The following is a 20626-nucleotide window of genomic DNA, read 5'->3' as shown; positions in this document are numbered from 1 at the left end:
GTGGAATGGTCTTTTCCCCCCTTCTATGTAAACCTACTCTTGGCACACTTCCTGGGGGAACGTTGGTGGGGTTCCAGCACTTATAATTTGTGCAGCTGCCTGTATAGAAAAGTGGATCCTGAGTCCAGCTGGCTGTAGATGAGATTTTTCACAAGCATGTGCTTTCTTCTTGATTTTACCACTTCACGGAAGCTGTCTTACCTAGCTCGTGCTCAGACAGTTTCACAAGTGGCAGACACTGGCCAAGTGTAAGACTCATTATCAGTTGCCATCTTCTCTACCAAGCTTTCAAACCCATCTGGTCCTAGAAGGCAGCTGGAAAGGTCTGGCAACAGTTGGGCTCAGGAAGCCAGATGCTCAGCTGCCTGCCAGATACCTACTACCTTGTACCCCTAGGAGCTGGAGAGGGGCCACTTTTGTATATACCTTGAAATGCCAAGAAGGAGGCTCTGGCAAAAGTAAAGGCTTTCCCTCTGTGTTTAGTGTTGGGTCCAGGACCATCAGGTAGGGAATCAAAAGGAAAGAATTAGTAGCATCCCACCATGTGTCCCATCTGACATGCGTGGATGAGCATGAGCGCTCCTCTGTGCATGGAGGAGCAGGGTGACTGGCTTTCAGCTGTCTCCAAGGCTTTGACTGTGTGTGTTCCAGATCCGTATCCACTTAGGTTTTCTCCCGCCGCCTCTATTCTAGCCCCAGTGGAAGGAATGCTCCGTATCAGCAGATGGAGAAATGATATTGGGTGGAGACTCATTAACCTTATTGCCTCTGATTGGGTTTGCAAGGCTGGAAATTGCACAGGAGGTGATTGCCCATCTTTCTCCCCGGGAGCAACTGGTGGATTCGGATCACTCGGAGAGCATCCTTTGGGTTATCAGAACTGTGGACTACAGCACCAGAACTATCCAGGCTGCTTCTCAGAAACATTTATCAAGTGGGGCTGGCGACCCTAATGCACAGAGCTCTCAGTGACGTGTGGGCCAACCTGTCCCATGGACTGACAAAGGAGCAGACACACATATTTGGGGGAAAGTGCAGCCAGAGTGTTCTTTGGAGGCAAAGATGACATGTTGTTAGGAGAAGCGACTCCTTGGAAAAGGACATCGTGCTTGGAAAAATGGAGCATCAGAGAAGGAAAGGAAGACCCTCAAAGAGATGTATTGATACCATGATGGCAGCAGTGGTCATGGGCGTGTCAGAAATAATGAAGATAGCACAGGATAGGACAGAGTTCCAATCTGTTGTTCATTGGGTTGCTGAGTCGTTCTCAACTCAGCGGGACCTAACAACAGTGGAGTTGAGAGTCTAAAATGACTCAGGAAGGAATCCAAGGACACCACTCTGTTTTGCTTCCTCTTCTCTGGCTGGGCTAGGTAGCTTGTGTCTGTTTCCCTCCAGAAGAGTCCCTGGATTTTTTCTTTGCTCTCCCAGCTTTTTCAGCCCAGCCACCTGACACGCAGCTTCTTCCTTGTCTGTCCATGTGGTCTGTCTGCTGTCATCATAAACTTTGCTCCCATCACATTTCTTTCTGTTGAAATACCTGGTTGGGCTGCCTCAACCCAGACCAATTTTTCCTGTTTCTGACCTGGAAGCACACACAGTACTAAGTCTGGGAGAAGGAAATTGGAAGGCTCTTGATAAGAGCATTTGCCTGCATGTCTTTCCAGTTCTTCTCTGTGCACAGTTGGCCTTGTGGAACTGCTCTGGGGAACAGGCCACAGTACTGAGGTCTTGGGGAAAAAAGGCTTAAGAAGTGAAAAATTACCTTGGCAGCCTGAAGGAGAAGCCACAAAACCATAACTTGTTTTCTTCAGCCGCAAACCAGATAGCTTCACTTTGGAGTTCTCTTATCTTTCCAAACAGGCCTGAGAGAAGCTAATTATCTTTCAGTTCCCACCCAGCCCTAAAGACTAATTTTCCTTCATTCTTTCCCTGGCTCTATTTTCTCTCCCAAAGTGAAAACCGAAAACCTGACAAGGCTGTTTCTGGATCCCGAATTGGAAATTTTTTTCATTTATTTGTCCTTATTTCCCTGACGCATTTTGCAGTTTTTCACTGGGTATGCACCACGAAAGGAAATGTGGATTTGCAATTTGGGTACTTCTAAAAAAAAAAAAAAAGACTGATGGCATGCTGTTCTGTTTTCTCTCCTTTCTGCTTTTGCACGTGTGAAAAGCAGGCTTTGCTGGCCAACCTGGTGCTAACTCTGTTCTTGCTCTTTCTCCGCAGACACCATGAGGCGAGTGGTACGCCAGAGCAAGTTTCGTCACGTATTTGGGCAAGCAGTGAAAAATGACCAGTGTTATGATGACATCCGGGTGTCTCGTGTGACCTGGGATAGCTCCTTCTGCGCTGTCAACCCCCGATTTGTTGCCATAATCATCGAAGCGAGTGGAGGGGGTGCCTTCCTTGTGCTTCCTTTGCACAAGGTAAGTGATATTGACTTTCTGACATTTTCTGCTTAACAGATTGTTTTTGGAGGTTGTTGATTGAATAAGAATTGAATGATACCTAGACCATTAGCCTCCACTACAGTGGAGACAGTGGAATCCTTCACACATTGCTAACTAACCATGTCAACTTGTCTCTAATGAGAATCATTAAACAGGATGGTGAACTCTGTGCTGGGTGTGTCCTCTTTAGAGGAGAAAGAATCGTAATTATGATATGAGTAGAGGCAGGCACAAAGATTTTATGATTTGATTAGTAAACATCCACTATTCACAAAAGTTTGTCTTTTAGAGTACCGCTGTTAAAATAATCATGAATTCTTAATTAGGAATTTTCTTCCTTCTCAACAAGCCAGATGCTTTTATTTTTATTTTTATTTTTTTTTATTTTTGTGTGAGTGTACCGTCAAATCAGATCTGACTGGTACAGGAGGAGATTGTTCTTCCTTTTCCCGGCAGAGCATCTGGTGGATTCGAACCGTGTGCCTGTGGGATTGTAGTTGCAGCTCCTTGCCACTAGGCCACCAGAGCTCCCCAGCCAGATGCTTTTAAATGGTTGGAATTGTGCTTTTAAAGAAGTGGTGGTTGTTATGTGCCATCAAGTCTAATATGATTCATAGTGACCCTGAACAACAGACCTGAACCCTGTCCTATCATGAGCCAAGTGCATCATCTCTCACATACTTGAGCCCATTACTGCAGTCACTGGGCCAGTCCAGCTCATTGAGAGTCTTCCTCTCTTTTGCCAGCCCCTCCGTCTTTCTTAGCATGATGTCCCTCTCCAAGATATAGCCCCTTCTAGCAATGGCCCTCAAGTATGTGAGAAGGAGCGTCACCATCCTTTAGATAGAACTTTATAAAATAATATAATATTATATAATATTATGAAATAATATTCTCTTTTTTGACAAAGTCACAGAGATTGAGATTTGGGGATATTTTTCTGAAACGTCAATGGGATAAAAACCCAAGAAAAGGGATAAAAGCTCTAGTGACTTAGTACCTCAAGAGTAAGGCCACTAAGAGAAAGTTCAGTAGTGTGGATCTTCTAGCCAACCTACAAGAGAAAGATAAGGTCGTCTTTTCCTGTGAACATTTACAGCCCCAGAAACCCAATGGAGTTACAGGAAGTTGGAGTCAACTTAATGGCATTGGCTTCAGTGTAGAATTTAACCAGTTCCAAGAGGTAGAAGTAGAGCCTTTCTACGGTAGGTAGACCTGTGTGCACTTCCTCCCTTCGTATTGTATGCTGTCGAGTTGGTACTGACTCATAGCTGACCCTCTGGTGTGTTTTCAGAGGCGGTAAATCACACAGGAAGAAATTGCCTGTCCTCCTGAGGAAGAGCTGGTGGATGCTAACTGTGTGTTTCTGGGTGGCCAGCACAGCTTTTTACCACTAGGCCACCAGAGCTCTTCCAGAGAATCCTCTCCAAGGCTAGATGGAACATATAGAGTGTTGTGCACGTTTCTTGAATAATACAGATCATAGTCTATACTTACTTTATCTGAGAATCTCAAAATTTCCAATAATGAGGAGTGGGGGAAGCAGTGAAGCACGCCTAGAAGAGTCATTGTTTGGTTAACTTTTAAGAGGAAAGTTAACTGCTGAGGCCTCAACTCAATTGGTGGTCTCAGAGCTAGGTGAGGATACAGATGCTGAGTTAATTACAGCTATTTCCACTCAACTAAAACCAAGAGTAAAGTAGGATCACCCCCACTGTCTGAGTCATGTCCGTTAGAGGTGCAGCTCATCAGAATGGACCACGCATCACTGAAAGGGGTAAGAAGACTGTGAACTTCCATGAATGTATTATTTCCTGTTTCAAGTCTGTTTAACATCTGATTTTCACTTTAGCAGTGGGCTAGAAGTAAGGTCATTATTAGGATTATTGACTTTTACGCCTAATAGATTCATGTGCACTATGTGAGATTTCTGTGTGGTGGAGATGATGATTTTTCATTCCCGAAACTAAAGTTTTTAGCTCTTAGGGTTGATAAAATATAAAGCAGAGAACACAAATTTAGGAATTGGGGAACCGGGAGCTCACTCAGGTCACTAATTTATAGGACTTGAGTGTGGCCCATTCTCTCCCCTCTTCTGTGTCTCTCTATTTTTAACTGTAGAAAATGACTCTCTGCTCCACTTCTCCATTGTCTCAGGAGTACCTCTAATCTTCTGTGTTTACAAGATGATTTCTGATACACCTGGTTTGATACTGAATATCAAAGAAAACACTATTGGTCTATTTTACACTTTTCTCAATACCAGAGCATCAGTTTAAGAAGCAGGAGCCTTTTTACTGTGGCTTTTTTTTTTTTTTAATTTTTTATTATTTGTGTGTACCGTCAAATCAGATCTGACTGGTACAGGAGGAGATTGCCCCTCCTTCCCCGGCAGAGCATCTGGTGGATTTGTACTGTGGCATTTTTTAAAAACTTCTTTTTTATACTTTATTTTATTGTTGTTATTAATATATATACACAGCAAAACAGTTCACTAACTCAGCTGTTTCAAATATAATTCAGTGGCATTAACATACTTTTGAATTATGTGACTATTCTCATCCTCTTCTTCAGAGTTAGTCCTCCCTTATTAACACAAACCACTGCCCCTAAAGGCTCCAAGTTGTTGTTATGTGCCATTAAGTTGCCTGTGACTCATAGCAATAGCCTGGAACCCTGCCCTATTTTGTGCCAACCTTACTGTCTCTGAGACACTCACCCTCATTACCCTAGTCACTGAATCAATCAATCTCTTCCAGGATCTTTCTCTCTTGTACTGTCCCTCCACCCTCCCAAGCATGATGTTGCTCTCCAAGGACTATCCCTCCTTACAACATGCCCAAAGTATGTCAGACCATAGCAGCTTTTTAACCCAGGTCAAGACTGGACCCAGTGAAGGAGAGTGGTCTGTAGCCCTTGGGAACAGGACATGGGTAGCTCTCAGAAGGACCACTGTTGCAGAAGGGACTGGCCCATAGACCTTCTTAGCTCTCTTTTTTTCTTTCCTTCCAAAGACACCATTTCTTAACGAGATAGGACTGGGCCTTCCAGAAACATTCACATGGAGTTTTTGTTGTAGTGGGTATCCTAGTTTCTTCTGAAATGCAGTATTGAAGGAAAATAGGATAGGGATCTCAAGTATGCAGTGACCATAGACATCCTAAGTTGGGACTCTTGAGTCGAGGATAGAGATTCCTAAAACACCAGTGTCTTATTGTTGTTGTTAAGTGTTGTCAAGTCAAGTACGACTCATAACTACCCTATGAACAAAAGATCTGATACCTGTTTTATAATTGTCATCGTTTCTCTAATGTTCATAGAGTTTCCGAAGGCCTGTTGTTTAGGAAGTAGTTGCCAATCCTGCTTTCAGGCCTATCTTAATCTGGGAGCTCTACCAAACCCTGTCCACCGTGGGTAACCTTTACGGCATTTGACACACAGCTTTCAGGATCACAGCAATCCTAAATTATCTCAGTACAGCAAACTGACAGACAAGTGCTGTACCCTTCCTGCTCTATCTTCCTGGATCTGGAGCTGAGAGCACTGCAACCTTTAGAGAACGACTTTTAAGTGTCTTGGCATCTGTGAAATAGTTTTATGCTGAGCTGCTGCTTTGTTTAATAACTGACTAACCCATTGCCATCAAGTTGGAGCTCATTCTTAGCTGACAGGGTTTTAGAGGCTGTACATTGCACAGGAAGAGACTGTCCATCTTTCTTCTGCTGTTGGATTCAAACCTGCAGAGAGGCACCGTGTTTTGAGTTAGCAGAGCTACTCCCTAAGGATTAAGCCACCAGAACTCCCTTTTCTTTAATAGTTGAAAAACCCCCAACAAAACCATTTCTTTAGTAGTGTAAAAAAACCCCAAACCAACACATCACCACACAAACCAGCCCACACAGAAAAACATGTCCCTACGTATGCTAATACAAAATGATAGCTGGGCCAGGATTACAGGAAATTATGTTCTTGAATGTGAACTCGGCTTGAGATGTATGCTGCCTGATCACCATCTGGGAGCCTTCTAAACAAAACTCTTCAGAGTTGTGTCTAGTCTCTAGTAAATGTCTGAGGAATTTGTGGTCATTTTTCTGCCTTTTTTTTTGTTTTTGAGGCAGGCAGGTTGGTTGGGGTCATACTTTTGGGGTTTGGCATAGAGCTCGAGCAGCTTGTCTATTAACCAGAAAGTTGAAGCTTTGAACCCCCCAGGCTACTCTGTGGGAGAAAGATGTTCAGGCTGACTGCATTAAAATGACAGCCCTGAAGCCTTGTGGGGCAGCCCTGCCCTGCCCTGTCCCTCAGGGTCACTAGGAGTTGAAATTGCCTCCTGGGAATGGCCATTTTTAGCCCCATCAGTACTGGATCGGAGGTGGAGACTGCAGAAAGGCTCCCATTAAAAAGCATGCCTTTCCAGGAATTTCTTTTCCTGACTAGTTAGTGTCAGCCATGAACAGGCTGGGAGAATATAGAAGACATTTGAAATGGCCTTTGTTGACTAAAATCTAGTGGGAAAAGTAGTAGGTATCAGGATCAGAGAACACAAAGGGAAACAGAGTGGCGAGAGTCCGAGGAAGAGGCAGAAAATAGAACTAAATAAAGTGTCATGAGCTTGGGGAAAGCCCCCATCTGCCATAGCCTTGAGTGGGTGACTGTTCTGCTCTGTCTTCCCACATCTGGAGCTGAGGGCGCCACAACCTCCAGAGAACAACTGTGATCACCAGGTAGCCTCTTATCACCAGTCAGAAAGAGCCATGGATTGGAAGGACAAATGAGTTAAGATTAGGAAGAAGACCTCATAGATATTGAAACTTTTCCTCTGGACTGGGAGCTCTGCTGGCTCAGCGGTAAGGAGCAATGCTGTTTACCCAGAGGCACTCAGTTTGGATCCACCAGCTGCTCCTTGGAAGAAAGATGAGTAATCTCCTCCTGTGCGATTTATAGCCTCTGAAAACCCACTGGAGGATCAGCTATAGGTCGGTTCTGACTCAAAGGCACACAGCCCCTAGACTGATGTCTTTTTTGTGCTATGAAGGACCTGCTGTTTCTTAGACAGTATTTAGTTGTCATGTGCCATCAAGTCCCTAATTTCTTATTGTTCTTAGGTGCCATCGAATCAAGTACGACTCATAATGACCCTATGAACAAAAGATCTGAACTCTGTTCCATCCTACGCCATCCTCACCCTTCCTGACACACACAGGAATCCTTTGCAGCAGTCACCATGTCAGTCCACCTGGTTGAATGTCTTCCTCTCCTTTCCTGACCCTCCACCCTTCCCAAAATCATGTCCTTCTCCAGTGTAGAGCCCCTCCTAGCAACATACCTCTCCAAGACATCTGTTTGTTCTCTTGGCTGTCCATGGGATGTTCAGTGCTCTTCTCCAACACCAAACTCAAAGATTTCAATTCTTTTCCTGTCATCCTTATTCATTGTCCTGCTCTCAGATGCATAGCAAGGAATCTGAACGACTGTGTCCTGAATCAGGCGCACCGTAGGCTTAGGCCTCAAACTGACATCACTACTCTTCAATAATTTGGCAAGGTCCCTAACTGCTGATTTTCCCTAATAGTAGGCACAAATATATGTGAGCATGCACACAGCAAGAGACAAGCCTAGGAATGGCCTCAGTTTATTTGGAGTGTCCTAGGTTTGAGGTTTTCGTTAGGAAGGATTTATAGAGTGGGATTCTGAGGTGGTCACCGCTAGAGGGATCTGGAAGGTGCCCTGTCCCGAGGTGGGGCCGTTGGGCTCAGTGTGCACGATTCCAGATCTCTTAAGTAATGCTTCCATCAAGCTGTAGCATGCCACTCTGTCAGAACTGTTCAAGGGGTGGCTTAGTGCATGTTCGTATTCTTTAGTCTTTCAGAGGGTGAATAATAGCAATCCTGCTGAACAGAAGTGGGCTTTGTGGTTTTGGCTCTAAGGGATACTTGCTTTTTTCCTCCTCTCCCCCCCTCCTCCTTGCTGCAACAGCAGAAGCTGCCTTGTGCCAAGAGCAAACAAGTTTTCAGCCCCCTGCCCCCATAGACTCTACCAGTTTGGCTTGGTGAGCATGCCTCTTCCTGATGTGGCGCTAACTCACCCTCCCTCATCCTTTATGAGCTGTGGTGGCTCATGCAAACATTCAGCAGCAATTCTTATTGGAGATGCGTGCATGCGCATGCATGATCACTAAGACTTGAGATCGCAGCCTACAACTCTGATCTTTTTTTTTTTAATTTTATGTCCTTCCCAGTTTATGTAAACAGCCGTACACACACAGAGACTCGTGTGTTTGTGTGTGTGTATGTATCTCCGCACTGCCTAGCTCTTACCTTCCCTGATTTATTTTCCCCTCTTACCCTTGACTTAGAGTGCAATCAAGTTTCTCCTTGGAGGCTAGGATTTTTTTTTTCTTTTTAATTTTTATTTTTTGTGTGTGTAACGTCAAATTGCATCTGACTGGTACAGGAGGAGATTGCCCCTCCTTCTCCAGCAGAGCATCTGGTGGATTTGAACCACATGCCTCTGGGATTGCAGTGCAACTTCTTGCCACTAGGCCACCAAAGTTCCCTAGGAGGCTAGGATTCTGAAGCTCTGACTCACATCCTTTGGGCACATGGCCAGGAGGGACTGATCCTTGGAGAAGGACATCATACTCAGAAGGGTGGAGTGACAGCACAGGAGAGGAAAACCCTAGATGAGATGGATTGACAAAGTAGCTGGGGCAATGGGGGTAGGTGTGTCGGAATCAGTGAGATTGGCTCAGGACAGGGCAGGGTTCAGAGCTGCTGTACAGGTGACTTGGTGGCATATAACAACAATAACATTGTGGAAGAACTTCGGTTAACTGGATGATGGTGGATTTTAATCTGGTCCCGACTGCTGGGAGAGGCCTCCATTCTGGCTCCTGACTGAAGAGCTGTGGACAGGCATTTGCCAACATTTTGGCTCGCTCTCTCTTCTTTATCTTTCCAGACTTTCTGATGTAGCTGTGTGATACTTTCTTACACACATTTACATTTCTCCTCTTAATTTCTAAAAATTGTATTATTTATCCTCTGAGCTACATCTCAATTTTGCAGATTTTCTCAACTGAGGTTTTTCAAAAGAATTAAGCCCTACAAAAATAATTTGAAGGTCTCTTTTCTTATCTTTCTCAAGGATGACCCGTAGCTAATGTTTTCTTCTACAAGAGAGAATTTAATACATTCAGTAGCTATCTTTGCATGGCGATAGAGAAAGGCTGCCTTAGAGCTGTGTTTCTCTTCAGGAAGACATCTTAGTTCATTTCTGTCACTATTCCAATACCTACTTTGTGGTGGGTGGAGCTCTGGTGGCCTAGTGACAAGAAGCTGCGCTTCAGTCCCAAAGGCACGTGGTTCCAGCTGCTCCACAAGAGAAGGATGTGCAGTCTCTTCTCGTGTGATTAACTGCCTCTGAAAACCCACTGGAGGGTCAGATATGGGTCGGTTCTGACCAACAACACATAGCAACAACAGCAATTAGTAATGATGCTTGGTAATCTCTTACTGGAGAGGATGGCGTGTGCAAATGTTACCTCTTCTGATTCCCTGATACACAGGAGGATATCAGCCTTGGGATTCCCAAACATCTACCACCACAGGCTTCATGATCACATCTTATTTTAATTCTCTTTTTAGTCTCTGTAGCTGATTGTTTCTGAGTCCTGAGTTGTGGTAGCTACCCTCAAGATGGGCTCCAGGAGTTCTCACTTCTTGATATTCATGCTGAGGTGTGGTTCCCTCGTGTTGAATAGGGCTGACCTGTCTATTACACTCTGAATATTCACTAGCATATGTGTGAAATCTGAGATTAGCTCATGACATCATTGTTGCTTTCTCCTGTTTCACTTGCTGGCAGTAGCCAGCTGCCATATAGTGAGGACATTCAAGCAGTTTTGTGGAAAGGCCCCCAGGACTTGCTGCCGACGTTCAGTACCAAAATAACACCCGTGCAAGGGACCTGCTTAGACAGCAGACCCTCCAGTGCACTGCACATCTTCTATTTATGTTACTGGTTTTTAGGGAAAAGTCTGGCATGTAAAGAGTGATTTTTATTTACTTCCCACTTGATTTTTCCAAGATAAAACAGAACAGAAATAAAGAGAATTCTCATGCAGGTGTAACTAGGATCACTTGAATAACTTGATGAAATTGATGAAGAAATTGAGGAATATGAATTTCTGTAAACTGCTGTGGGCGCTTTAACCAAGAACACAAAAATATTACTACAAGACAAAATATTCATGATACTAGCAAAGGATATTGTTGGTTAATACAGTATTTTATTTCTTTTTTTTACATAAAACACCTAGTTGTTTCACATATTAATCTGATGTCTGAGTGCCTGCTCTGTGCCAGGACTTGTCAGGTTCTTGCTTGGAAAATACCCACCACTTTATTAGCCATGGGCCAAGTTTCTAACCTAAAGGCAGCTTTTCTCTGGCCATTGGAATCCACTAGCAGCTCCACAGGAGGAAGATGGACAGTCTCCTCCTGTGCTGTTTACTGCCTCAGAAACCCAGTGGAAGGTCAGGTATGCATCAGTTCTGACTTGACAGTGGTAACGGGTTGTGGAGTGATCAGCCAGGAGTCTTTGCCCTGTATCATCTTCAGGAAGAGACAGTGGTTCTTTGTTAGCATTACAAAAATGAGCTTCCAAAATGATATCAGAATGTACCTAGAGCGTCACCTTCATAAAAGACATCTCAATTTTTGTGGTTGGTAGAGCTTCTGTCATCTCTTTTCAGTTGTTGTTATGTGCCATCGAGTCACCTGGAACTCAAAGAAACCCTATCTAATTTCTGAACCCTGCTCTATCCTTTGCCAGTCTCATTGTCTCTGACACACCTACACCCGTTACCCTAGTCACTGAGTCAGTCCATCTCATCGAGGGTCTTCCTCTTTTTTCTACAGTTGTGAAAAGTGACACGTAGATCCAGTGACTGTCCAAAGCTGTGCATCTTCATGGGTTAGAAGCTGGGCACCATGGGTCATTATTTGTTTTGTTCAGGATGTGTGCATATTTTTTTTTCTTGTTGTATACCATTGAATCAGATCCTACTGGCACAGGAGGAAGTTGCCCCTCCTTCTGAAGCAGAGCATCATATTTTTTTTATTATTAAATTGTCATCCCCCCTCCCCATTGAGCTGAGACCAGACGATTTTTATCTTATAGTCGAATTCACACTGAGTCCTTGTTATTCTTTCTCTGCGATTTGAAGGCTTAGTAACAAAAGCTCCAGCTTGTCAGTGGCTTTGCTTCCGCCAGCCCGAGGATTGTCTTAAGATTGGGAAACTCCTTGGTCTCCACCGAGTGGGGAAAAAATAAGGACAATGATGTGGTGTCTCTGTGGACCCCTGAGAAGGGGTCCAGGAGGAGTGGCCTGCCTCCCTGTGGTGTTTTTCTGGTTGATCTCTTGACAGTCACACCTACCGTCTCTGCCCGCTGTGATACCCAGCGTTCATAGAGGGCAGGGCTCTGGTTTGAACAGGGGAGTGGTGCCCACTGCCCTTTGTGCAGACACAATTAGGGTCTGGGAGTATGGAGGCTTTGGTGTTGTGAGCCCACTATCAAGATCTCATGTGTCTAATGCCTAGAGCCCACTCAGTTATCAAGTATGGGCCCTGAGAAGGGGGTGGGATGGTAGGACGTGTGGGAAGGGGCAGAGGAGGAAGGCGTGGTGGGGGCACCAGGTGCAGAACAATGCCTTCCAAATTATGTCACGAGCTGCCAGTCACAGGCGCAGTGCACAGCCTCATTACCACATGAAGTGCCACAGAAGGGCCTTTTCATTGGCTTTGATGACTGTCCTCTCCATCATCTTGCTAGGGGGTTGGAGGGAGCAGCCTGCTCACCCCCACTTAACAATGGAGCTCAGAGTCCTGGCAAAAGGAAGCTTACAATGTACCCTGGGGCTATTTCTGATGACAGCGAGTGGCTGTGACTCAGAGTGTTCCCTGGCTGGTGGCGGCTTCCTCCCTCCCCTCCCATCCCCTCCCCTTTGTCCGCCCTGGTGATGAGCAGGCATCCTTTGCTTTGTGCCTGTGCCTCTCCTCCCGATGGCTGCCATCCCATCCCTGATGCGTCCACAGCCGGCCAGCAGGCCTGACAGGGCTCTGACAGTGCTTTTTACCATATATGGCCATCAGCGCGCTCCTCCTCGGTGCTGTCAGGCGGCCAGGATCATTTCCTTCCTAGCCTTTGATTGGCTGCACGTGAGCTCGAAGAATGGTGGGATCTGGGAGTGAGCTAGTGCTGGTGGCGAGGGGACGCCACAGAGTCAAGTGCAGAGAGTGCTTAACCCTTTCCTGGCCCTCCGCAGTGCCTTCTGACAAGTGCAGAGGGCAGAGGCACCTGATGCCCGGCCCACAACCACCAGCAGGCTTGCTTACACAAAGGTGTTTTCTCACTGCAGAAAGCTCGAATTCCAGCCTCAGTGGGCACATCTCTGCAGCTATCTCCTGTCTAGAAGCCACATTATAACCACATGAAGCCTGTTTTCAGCTCCTGCCAAGGGGACTAGCTGGGCATGTCTTCTTTCTCTAAATAACCAGGACTTGAGTTTCTTTTCTGGCTGAGCATTGAGTCTTGGTTAAAGGATACAGACTCCTTTGTGAGTCTGGACTCTGGTCCTCATGCTTGTTCAACTGTAGCCCCTGTGCACAGGCCCAGCCAGGTAAACAAAGGATTTTACAGAAGGGGGGGGAAAGGGGGATTTGTTTGTTTTCCTCCTCACATGGGGGGAAAGATAACATTTTTATCTGGAGGCTTGTGGATAAGCCAGTGCAAGAGTTGGATGGGAAGAGGGAGGCCTGGAGCTTCAATTAATTGATGCAGGGTCCTTCCTCATGGAGAAATAGTCCTTGTTTGCACTGAGGGTGGTATAAGGCACCTTGTTATTCCCCTTTCTTTTCTTTTACATAGTTGGTGAGCTCTGGTGGTGGAATGCATTGCATTTTTGGTCTGGTACCTGAAAGGTTGTAGATTCGAATCCACCACCTGCTCCTCAGGGAACAGGACTTTGCCCATAAGGACTTGAAACTCGACAAAGCTGGTGGAGGGCTGTCTTAAATTGCTATGCACTCTACAACAGTGGGTTTGGTTTGGGGTTCTTTTGTGTATTTAGGCCTAGGTGAGTAAGGAAATATAAATGCTTCCATTTTTAACTTTGATAATAAAGTATTCATAGTTCATAGTTTACGGTGACTTACCTGAAGTTCTTCCAGGAATTTGTTTTTGTGTGCCAGACCAGGTTTTCAGAGGGTGTAAGTTGCCCATCTTTCTTTTGTGGAGATTCTCTTGTGGATTCGAACTGCCTGCCTTTGTGCTAGCAGCACAGCTCCTTACTGCTAGGCTACCAGGATCCCCTCAAGGATTTTACGGTCCTCTCTAGAATACGATACTTACATAGATTCCTAACCCAAAGGTCCGTAGTTTGAATCCACTCCCTGGCTGAGGAAAAAAAGACCTGCTGCATCTCCCCAAGCACCCCTCTCTCCATTCACCTTCTCTGCCCTCTCATTGCCTCTCCCTGCACATTGCCTCTCCCAGGCCTGTCCCTGTAAACCTCCTCTCCCTGCACAGTACATCACCCCACACACCGCCTCTCCCTACACACCTCCTCTGCCTACACACCTCCTCTGCCTGCATACCGCCTCTGCCTCCCTGTACACCTCTACTCCCTGCACCCTGCCTTTCCCTGTACATCTCCTCTCCCTGTACATCGCCTCTCCCTGTACATCTCCTCTCCCTGCACACCTCCTCTCCCTGTACATCGCCTCTCCCTGCACACATCCTCTCCTTGCACACCACCTCTCCCTGTACACTGCCTCTCCCAGTACATTGCCTCTCCCTACACACCTCGTCTCCCTGCACACTACCTCTCCCTGTACACCTCCTCTCCCTGCACATCTCTTCTCCCTGCACACTGCCTCTCCCTGTACACCTCCTCTCCCTGCACAATGCCTCTCACTGCATACCTCCTCTCCCTGTACACCTCTACTCCCTGCACACTGCCTCTCCCAGGCCTCTCCCTGCACACCTCCCTCCCTGCACACCCCTTCTCCCTGTACATCGCCTCTCCCTGCACACCTCTACTGCCTGCACACCTCTTCTCCCTGCACACTGCCTCTCCCTGCACAGTACCTCACCCCACACACCTCCTCTCCCTGCACACCTCCTCTCCATTGGAAGCGTTGATGGCCAGTTTACTTTACAGCACTCTGTAACCCAATCTTTTCTGTTTCATTCTGAGCACCTCCTCTTACCTTCAAGGTTGATGTTTCTGGTTTCTTTAAATGTTTTATTCCCAGCCAGGAGCTGTCACTCACTGCTATAAATTATGAGCATCAATCTTTTTTTTTGAGAGCATTTTTAAAAATTTTTTTATTTATTATTTTTGTGTGTGTGTACCGTCAAATCAGATCTGACTGGTACAAGAGGAGATTGCCCCTCCTTCCCCGGCAGAGCATCTGGTGGATTTGAACCATGCGCCTCTGGGATTGTAGTTGCAGCTCCTTGCCACTAGGCCACCAGAGCTCCCCGAGCATCAATCTTTATAGTCCCTGTCTTGTCCTCTGTGCCAACCTTCCCTGTGCCACAGCCACTGTCGTTCCTGCTGCTCGAGCTCTGGGGACTCGAGAACATGTATGTATCCACATATATAGTGCTGTCATAAAAAAAAGATGTTGGGGAGAGAGGAAATCAACTTCAGTAGCCATCCTTTTTTTGAGTCCTTTGAACTCTGCACATTGTGAATGGAGCTCTTATGCTTAGCTTGAAAACTCATTCTTTGCTTCTCAGCACATGTTTGGTGTTTGACTTGCCATTCTCCTTGCTGAAAGTCTAGGAATTCCCACTGTGCACTGCCCTCAGACTAGTAGTTCTTACTGTTGCTTCGGAAAAGATGTGTTTTTAATTTATGTACTGTGTGATACAGTTATCAAACTGTGGGGCCATAAAGTGGTTTTGTTAAGCATTCTTCTTCATAAAATAAGACTATGACATAGGGGTGAATAGTTAGGGCAATTTCTAGCTAACCTTGCTCCCTGAATGTCCTTTGAATGCCTTTCCCCAGGATGAGGTAAGGGCTTGTTAATACCCTTGTATTTAAGTGATGTGACCAGTCTGGGTAATAAAAGACATGGATGACTACGTGATAGAAATTGGGAAAGTCCTAGGAAGTGAAGCATCTGTATAAAAACTGTCATAGTGGTACACCCTAGTATAGCTTTTGCTTTCTGTGATTGGAATCCAGAACGCTAAGGAAGAAGAAATTGCACACATGCCTGTGTTTACTGATGACACATGTGACAGCATTCTTCAGACATAACCAAACATCTGCCCACATCAGTTCTCTAGGTCTGAAGATTTAGGAGCCACTTGACAAACATAGTTCATGCAATGCATGATCTGCATCCTAAGGAAGTGAGTGGAATCTACGATCTTCAGAGCTTGCAAGTGACTCACCAGTAGCAAAATAGAGGGAAAAGAAAGCTCAGAGAAGAAGCAAGTCCACCTGAGCCACCACCTCATCTGCCTGGAGACCAGAAGAACTAGATCGTGCATAGATGTATGGGAGAATAATATAGAGGAGGACTGAGATGCTGTAAAAAGAATCCAGAAAAGCTGGAACTGTAAAGAATAGAAGACATCCTGAGACTCTTGCCCTGACATAGTCTTTGAACTTAAAACAATGCCTATTACCTATGAGCAAAATTGGAGTCGAGCACACACAGTAAAGGCTATTGCTCTATTTAAAAACCATCGATGAGACCAAGAGGTCAAAAATTATTCAAAAGTAAAAACAACTATGAGATATCATCTCACCCCAGTCAGAATAGCAAAATTTAACAGAACAGCAAGCTACAAATGCTGGTGAGGTTATGGAGAAACTAGAACCCTTATTCACTGTTGGTGGGAGTGTAAAATGGTGCAACCACTGTGGAAGGCTGTATGGCACTTTCTCAAAAAGTTGCAAATAGAGCTACCATTTGACCCAGCAATTCCACTACCAGGAATATATGCCAAAGAGACCATAACTGACATTCAAGCAGATTTATGCACACCCAAGTTTCTCGCGGCTTTGCAATAGCAAGGAATTGGAAACAACCTAAGTGCCCATCAACAAACGAATGGATAGAGAAACTGTGGTATAGTCACACAATGGAATACTACGCTGCATTGAAAAACAAGGAACTCATGCAATATTATTCAAAATGGGTGACTCTGGAGGACATTATGCTGAGTGAACTATGTCAGTCACAAAAGGACAAATACCGCATGGTGCCACTGTTGTAAAACAGGACTGATCTTGGGGTTGGGGGGGGGAGACTGAGAAAAGATGGGTTCAATAATGTATACTGCATTGAAATAGATGAGGGAGAAAACTGTTTAAAAGGGATATGTGATTAGGTATTTTTGTCATGACAGGAGTCCAGAGCGAAGGCTGCATAGTGGAGTGGACCGGGGGTGGGGAGGGATTGTAAAACCGTGAAAGAATTTTACTTTTCCAAGAGGGTAGTGTAGGCTTGAGAGGGGAGAAAAGTACAACAGTGAACTAATGGAAATCCAAATTCTTTGTAAATTTTCACTGAAATTAATAATAAATTTAAAAAAAAAGTAACAAAGAATCTTGACACAGTGTGATGAATGTAGCTAATTTCACTAAATACGTTTCTGCAGACTGTCAGAAACCTGACTTGTTATGTCAGCTTTCACAAACAACCCAATAAAATAATCAACAAGAAGAAGAAATTGCATATAGAAGACTTTGAGCATCTTAAAGGGGATACTTGATTTGACTAATAAAATTCATGTTTGTTCCTGTTTATCACCATGAGAATTTATTATCTTTCTTAAGTCGTTTGTTATGAGAAGGAATAAGAATGTTTGGTAGAGTGTGTGGTTTTATCAAAGTAACACTTCTCCATAGTGAAGAAACTAGTAAGTACTATAGATTAGTCCTCCTCATCGCCAACTTTCTGGCATCTTTACCCTGGATTGAGCAAACTAATGTGTGAATCGAAAACAATTATGCAAAGAGTCACGTTGGCATGAAGAAATAGTCATTCTGAATGATCTGTTGGGACTTACTGGAAGCATCCCACTGTCATCTCAGTTTTGTTTTGGGCAAATGCTGCCCTTTTCTAATCACATGGCTGATGTTCTGAAGAACTTTCTCCTCTATAGTTAACTATTCACTTTATAGGCCCGTCTGCTATTTGGCTCATCTCAAGGTGATCTCAAGGAAGTGGATTCAGCTCCAGGTTTGAAAAAAGACTGTAATCTTTATAGAAGCGATGGCCACATCTTTAACCTGTGGAGTGGCCAGTGTTGTTGTTAGGTGCTGTTAAATACGACCCAAAGTGACCCTATAAACAATAGATCTGAACCTTATTGTATCCTGTGCCAGAGAGACCAGTAGGTTTGATGAGACAGTGGATTCAAACCACCCGAGAGACATGTGGCTTATTGGTTAACAGATCAACATGCTACAGGCTACATATACCACTAGATCTCCTTTCTTCTTGTTGTTATGTACTGTTGAATTGGAGCTGGCCCACAGCTGACCCTCCAGTGGGTTTTCAGAGGCAGTTAATGACATGGCCTGAGATTGCCCATCCTTCTCCTGTGGAGCAGCTGGTGGATTTGAACCACTTGCCTTCAGGATTGTAGCTCACTTCTTGCCACTAGGCCAACAGTTTAGCTCCTTTAAAAACAGTCCAAAGGTAGAACCTCCTCCATAGGAATGCATGTGAGAAGTTGTCCATACATTCATTGGTATATTGGAATTTTGGGTCACACAGTCCCACCCTCACTTCCACCCTGTGGTGTGAGTTTGCTTCCTAAACAGGATTCCTTTTGGAATGAAGTGTGAGGCACATACATAAGGTGGGAAATTGCTCCTTTTTCTCATATGGTGCTCCTGGTGGATTAAAACCACCAGAGGACTTGGTCGGTCTTAGAGTTAACAACACAGTTCCATGTGGACCACACTTCCAGCACTCTCTATTAGATACAGAAAGAGGAAGTTTTGTTTTCCCTTTAAAATTGATGGGAGTACTAGAAATCTCTTCTAGTACTGTTGTCATGTGCCATTGCGTCTCCTCATAGTGACTCTGAACAGCAGAACCTTGCCTCACCCTGTCCTGCATCATCCTCACCTTGATATGCGTGGGGCCATTGTTAACAGTCACTGTGTCAGTCCATTTTGTTGAAGGTCTTCCTCGCTCCCCCCACCTTTCCAGCATGATGACCTTTTCCAAGGACTGACCCCTCCTGACAACCTGCAAAATATTTGAGATGAATTCTCACCACCCTTGACTCCAAAAAGTGCTCTGGTCAGACTTCTTCCAGGACAGACCTCCTTGTTCTTTTGGCAGTCCATGGGATATTCGGTACTCTCTCCAGCACCATCACTCAAAGGCATTTATCCTTCTGTCGTCTTTATTCACTGTCCACCTTTCGGTTGCATAGGAAGCAATTGAAAAGACCATGGTTGGTTTGAATCAGTAATAACTCTCCCCTAAACCCTAAACACGTGCTGGTGGTTAGGATGGTAGCTGGCTAGAACATGCCCAAGGTCCGTCAGCCTCAGCCCAGGCCAGCCCATGGAAAGTTTGCTGCTACACCTCACCCCTGTGCCAGCTGTGCATACTTCAGAGGCTGCATTTTCCCCTTGAGCTCATGTTGCTTGCTTGGCACCCCGTGAGTCACTGGATCTGTCAGATAATAATGTTTCTAAGCCAGCATCCCAGCCTGTTTCACTAAAAGCCCTCACGTTTGTGGAGCAAGCGTTGGACTGCACTTTCTCATCAGTGCTGGTCACTCCCACCCCTTGTTAACTTGACTTGCTGGTGATCCCAACTCCTTGGGAGTTTTACCTAGAAAGGTACAATGAAAGCTATAGTAGCATGTGAGTGTGACTAGTAAGGGGCCAGTAAATATTTTTAAAAATACATAAAGTGAGGAGTCTGACTAAATGGTTGACTGACTTACTGTTGTTGTTATGTGCTGTTGAGTTGGACCTGACTCATAGCTGGCCCTCCAGTGAGTTGTTGGGGGCAGTTAACCAACTGCACAGGGGGAAAGAGCCTATCTTTTCTCCCATGAAACAGCCAGTGGATTTGAACCACGTGCCTACAGATTGACAGCACAACTCCTTACCCTTGGCTCACTCAATTTACTGAAGTCTCAGTTAAATCTTCGATGCCACACTTTAAAGGTTCAGGTATATAGGACTGTGCATGACACAGTGAAATGGACTATTGTGCTTTGGACAGTGTGCAAGCATATTAACACCTTGTAGGAACCACCGTCTGACCATCATCTTTACCTCTGTAGCCACGAGTGGAGGCTCAGAACTGGTGGCAGCAGGAGGATCACTTGCCCCTGGGCCAAACCAGAGGCACCTGTCGCCAGAGCCATAACCTCAGCCTCACCTGCCTTTACCACCCAAGGCCCAGTGCCGAGGACTCTGGATTTAGAGTCCTTGAAACTGCTGTTGTGTGCTTATTATGTGCCATTGAGTTGCAGTGATCTAGCTAATCCTCTACTGGGGTATATAGGCCATGATTCTCAAGGGAGGAGATTGCCCATTTTAATTTCACAGAGATGTTGGTGGATTGAACCATCTGTTTTGGGGTTGGCAGCTCAACTCCTTACCAGCAGGCCACCAGAACTTCCTTTAAAACTACTGTTGTGTACGTTAAAATCAGAACAGACCCGGAGCTGTCTCTTCAGTGGGTTTTCAAAGGCAGTAAATTCCATGGAGAAGATTGCATGTCTTTTGCTCACAGTTCAGCTAATGGATTTGAACTGGATGCCTTTGGGTTGGCAGTGCAACTCCTTGCCATTAAACCAGTACAGAGAAATTATAAACAAAAGGAGGGCAGCTTTGCATAGAAATAAGAAAAAATAAAATCTTACAGGACCAGAGACGTGAAGTGATGCACACCTATATTAATAGTCTAGTTAATGCAACTGATTTGGCTTGTTCTGAATGGAGCACTGAAATAAATCAGTGTTATTTGTTAGGGAAATGAAAATATTTTGTGTATAAAACCCTTGAAAGCACACCCATGTTTATTGCAGCTTTGTTCACAATAGCAAGGAGTTGGAAATAACCTAAGTGCCCATCAACAAACGAATGGCTAGAGAAGCTGTGG

At 45.1% G+C, this 20626-nt stretch overlaps 1 protein-coding gene across 3 annotated transcripts in view; it reads left to right on the top strand.

The window, feature by feature from the left end:
* CORO1C (coronin, actin binding protein, 1C) overlaps positions 1 to 20626 on the top strand; it is a 122564-nt gene that overhangs the window by 42353 nt on the left and 59585 nt on the right. The window contains exon 2 of one of the 3 annotated variants that reach the window (XM_006894824.1): positions 2230 to 2429. In XM_006894824.1, the coding sequence (XP_006894886.1) occupies positions 2235 to 2429 (195 nt within the window). In that variant the 5' untranslated portion in view covers positions 2230 to 2234. Of the gene's footprint in view, positions 1 to 2229; positions 2430 to 20626 lie in introns of those variants that run through there. The other 2 variants (XM_006894826.1, XM_006894825.1) reach the window with 2 other exon arrangements.

Source organism: Elephantulus edwardii, unplaced genomic scaffold (assembly GCF_000299155.1).
Source record: "Elephantulus edwardii isolate Elephantulus edwardi_28Jun2011 unplaced genomic scaffold, EleEdw1.0 scaffold00151, whole genome shotgun sequence".
Lineage (NCBI taxonomy): Eukaryota > Metazoa > Chordata > Mammalia > Macroscelidea > Macroscelididae > Elephantulus > Elephantulus edwardii.
Note: the sequence above shows the minus strand (reverse complement) of the source record. Positions and strands in the feature narration are given on the sequence as shown.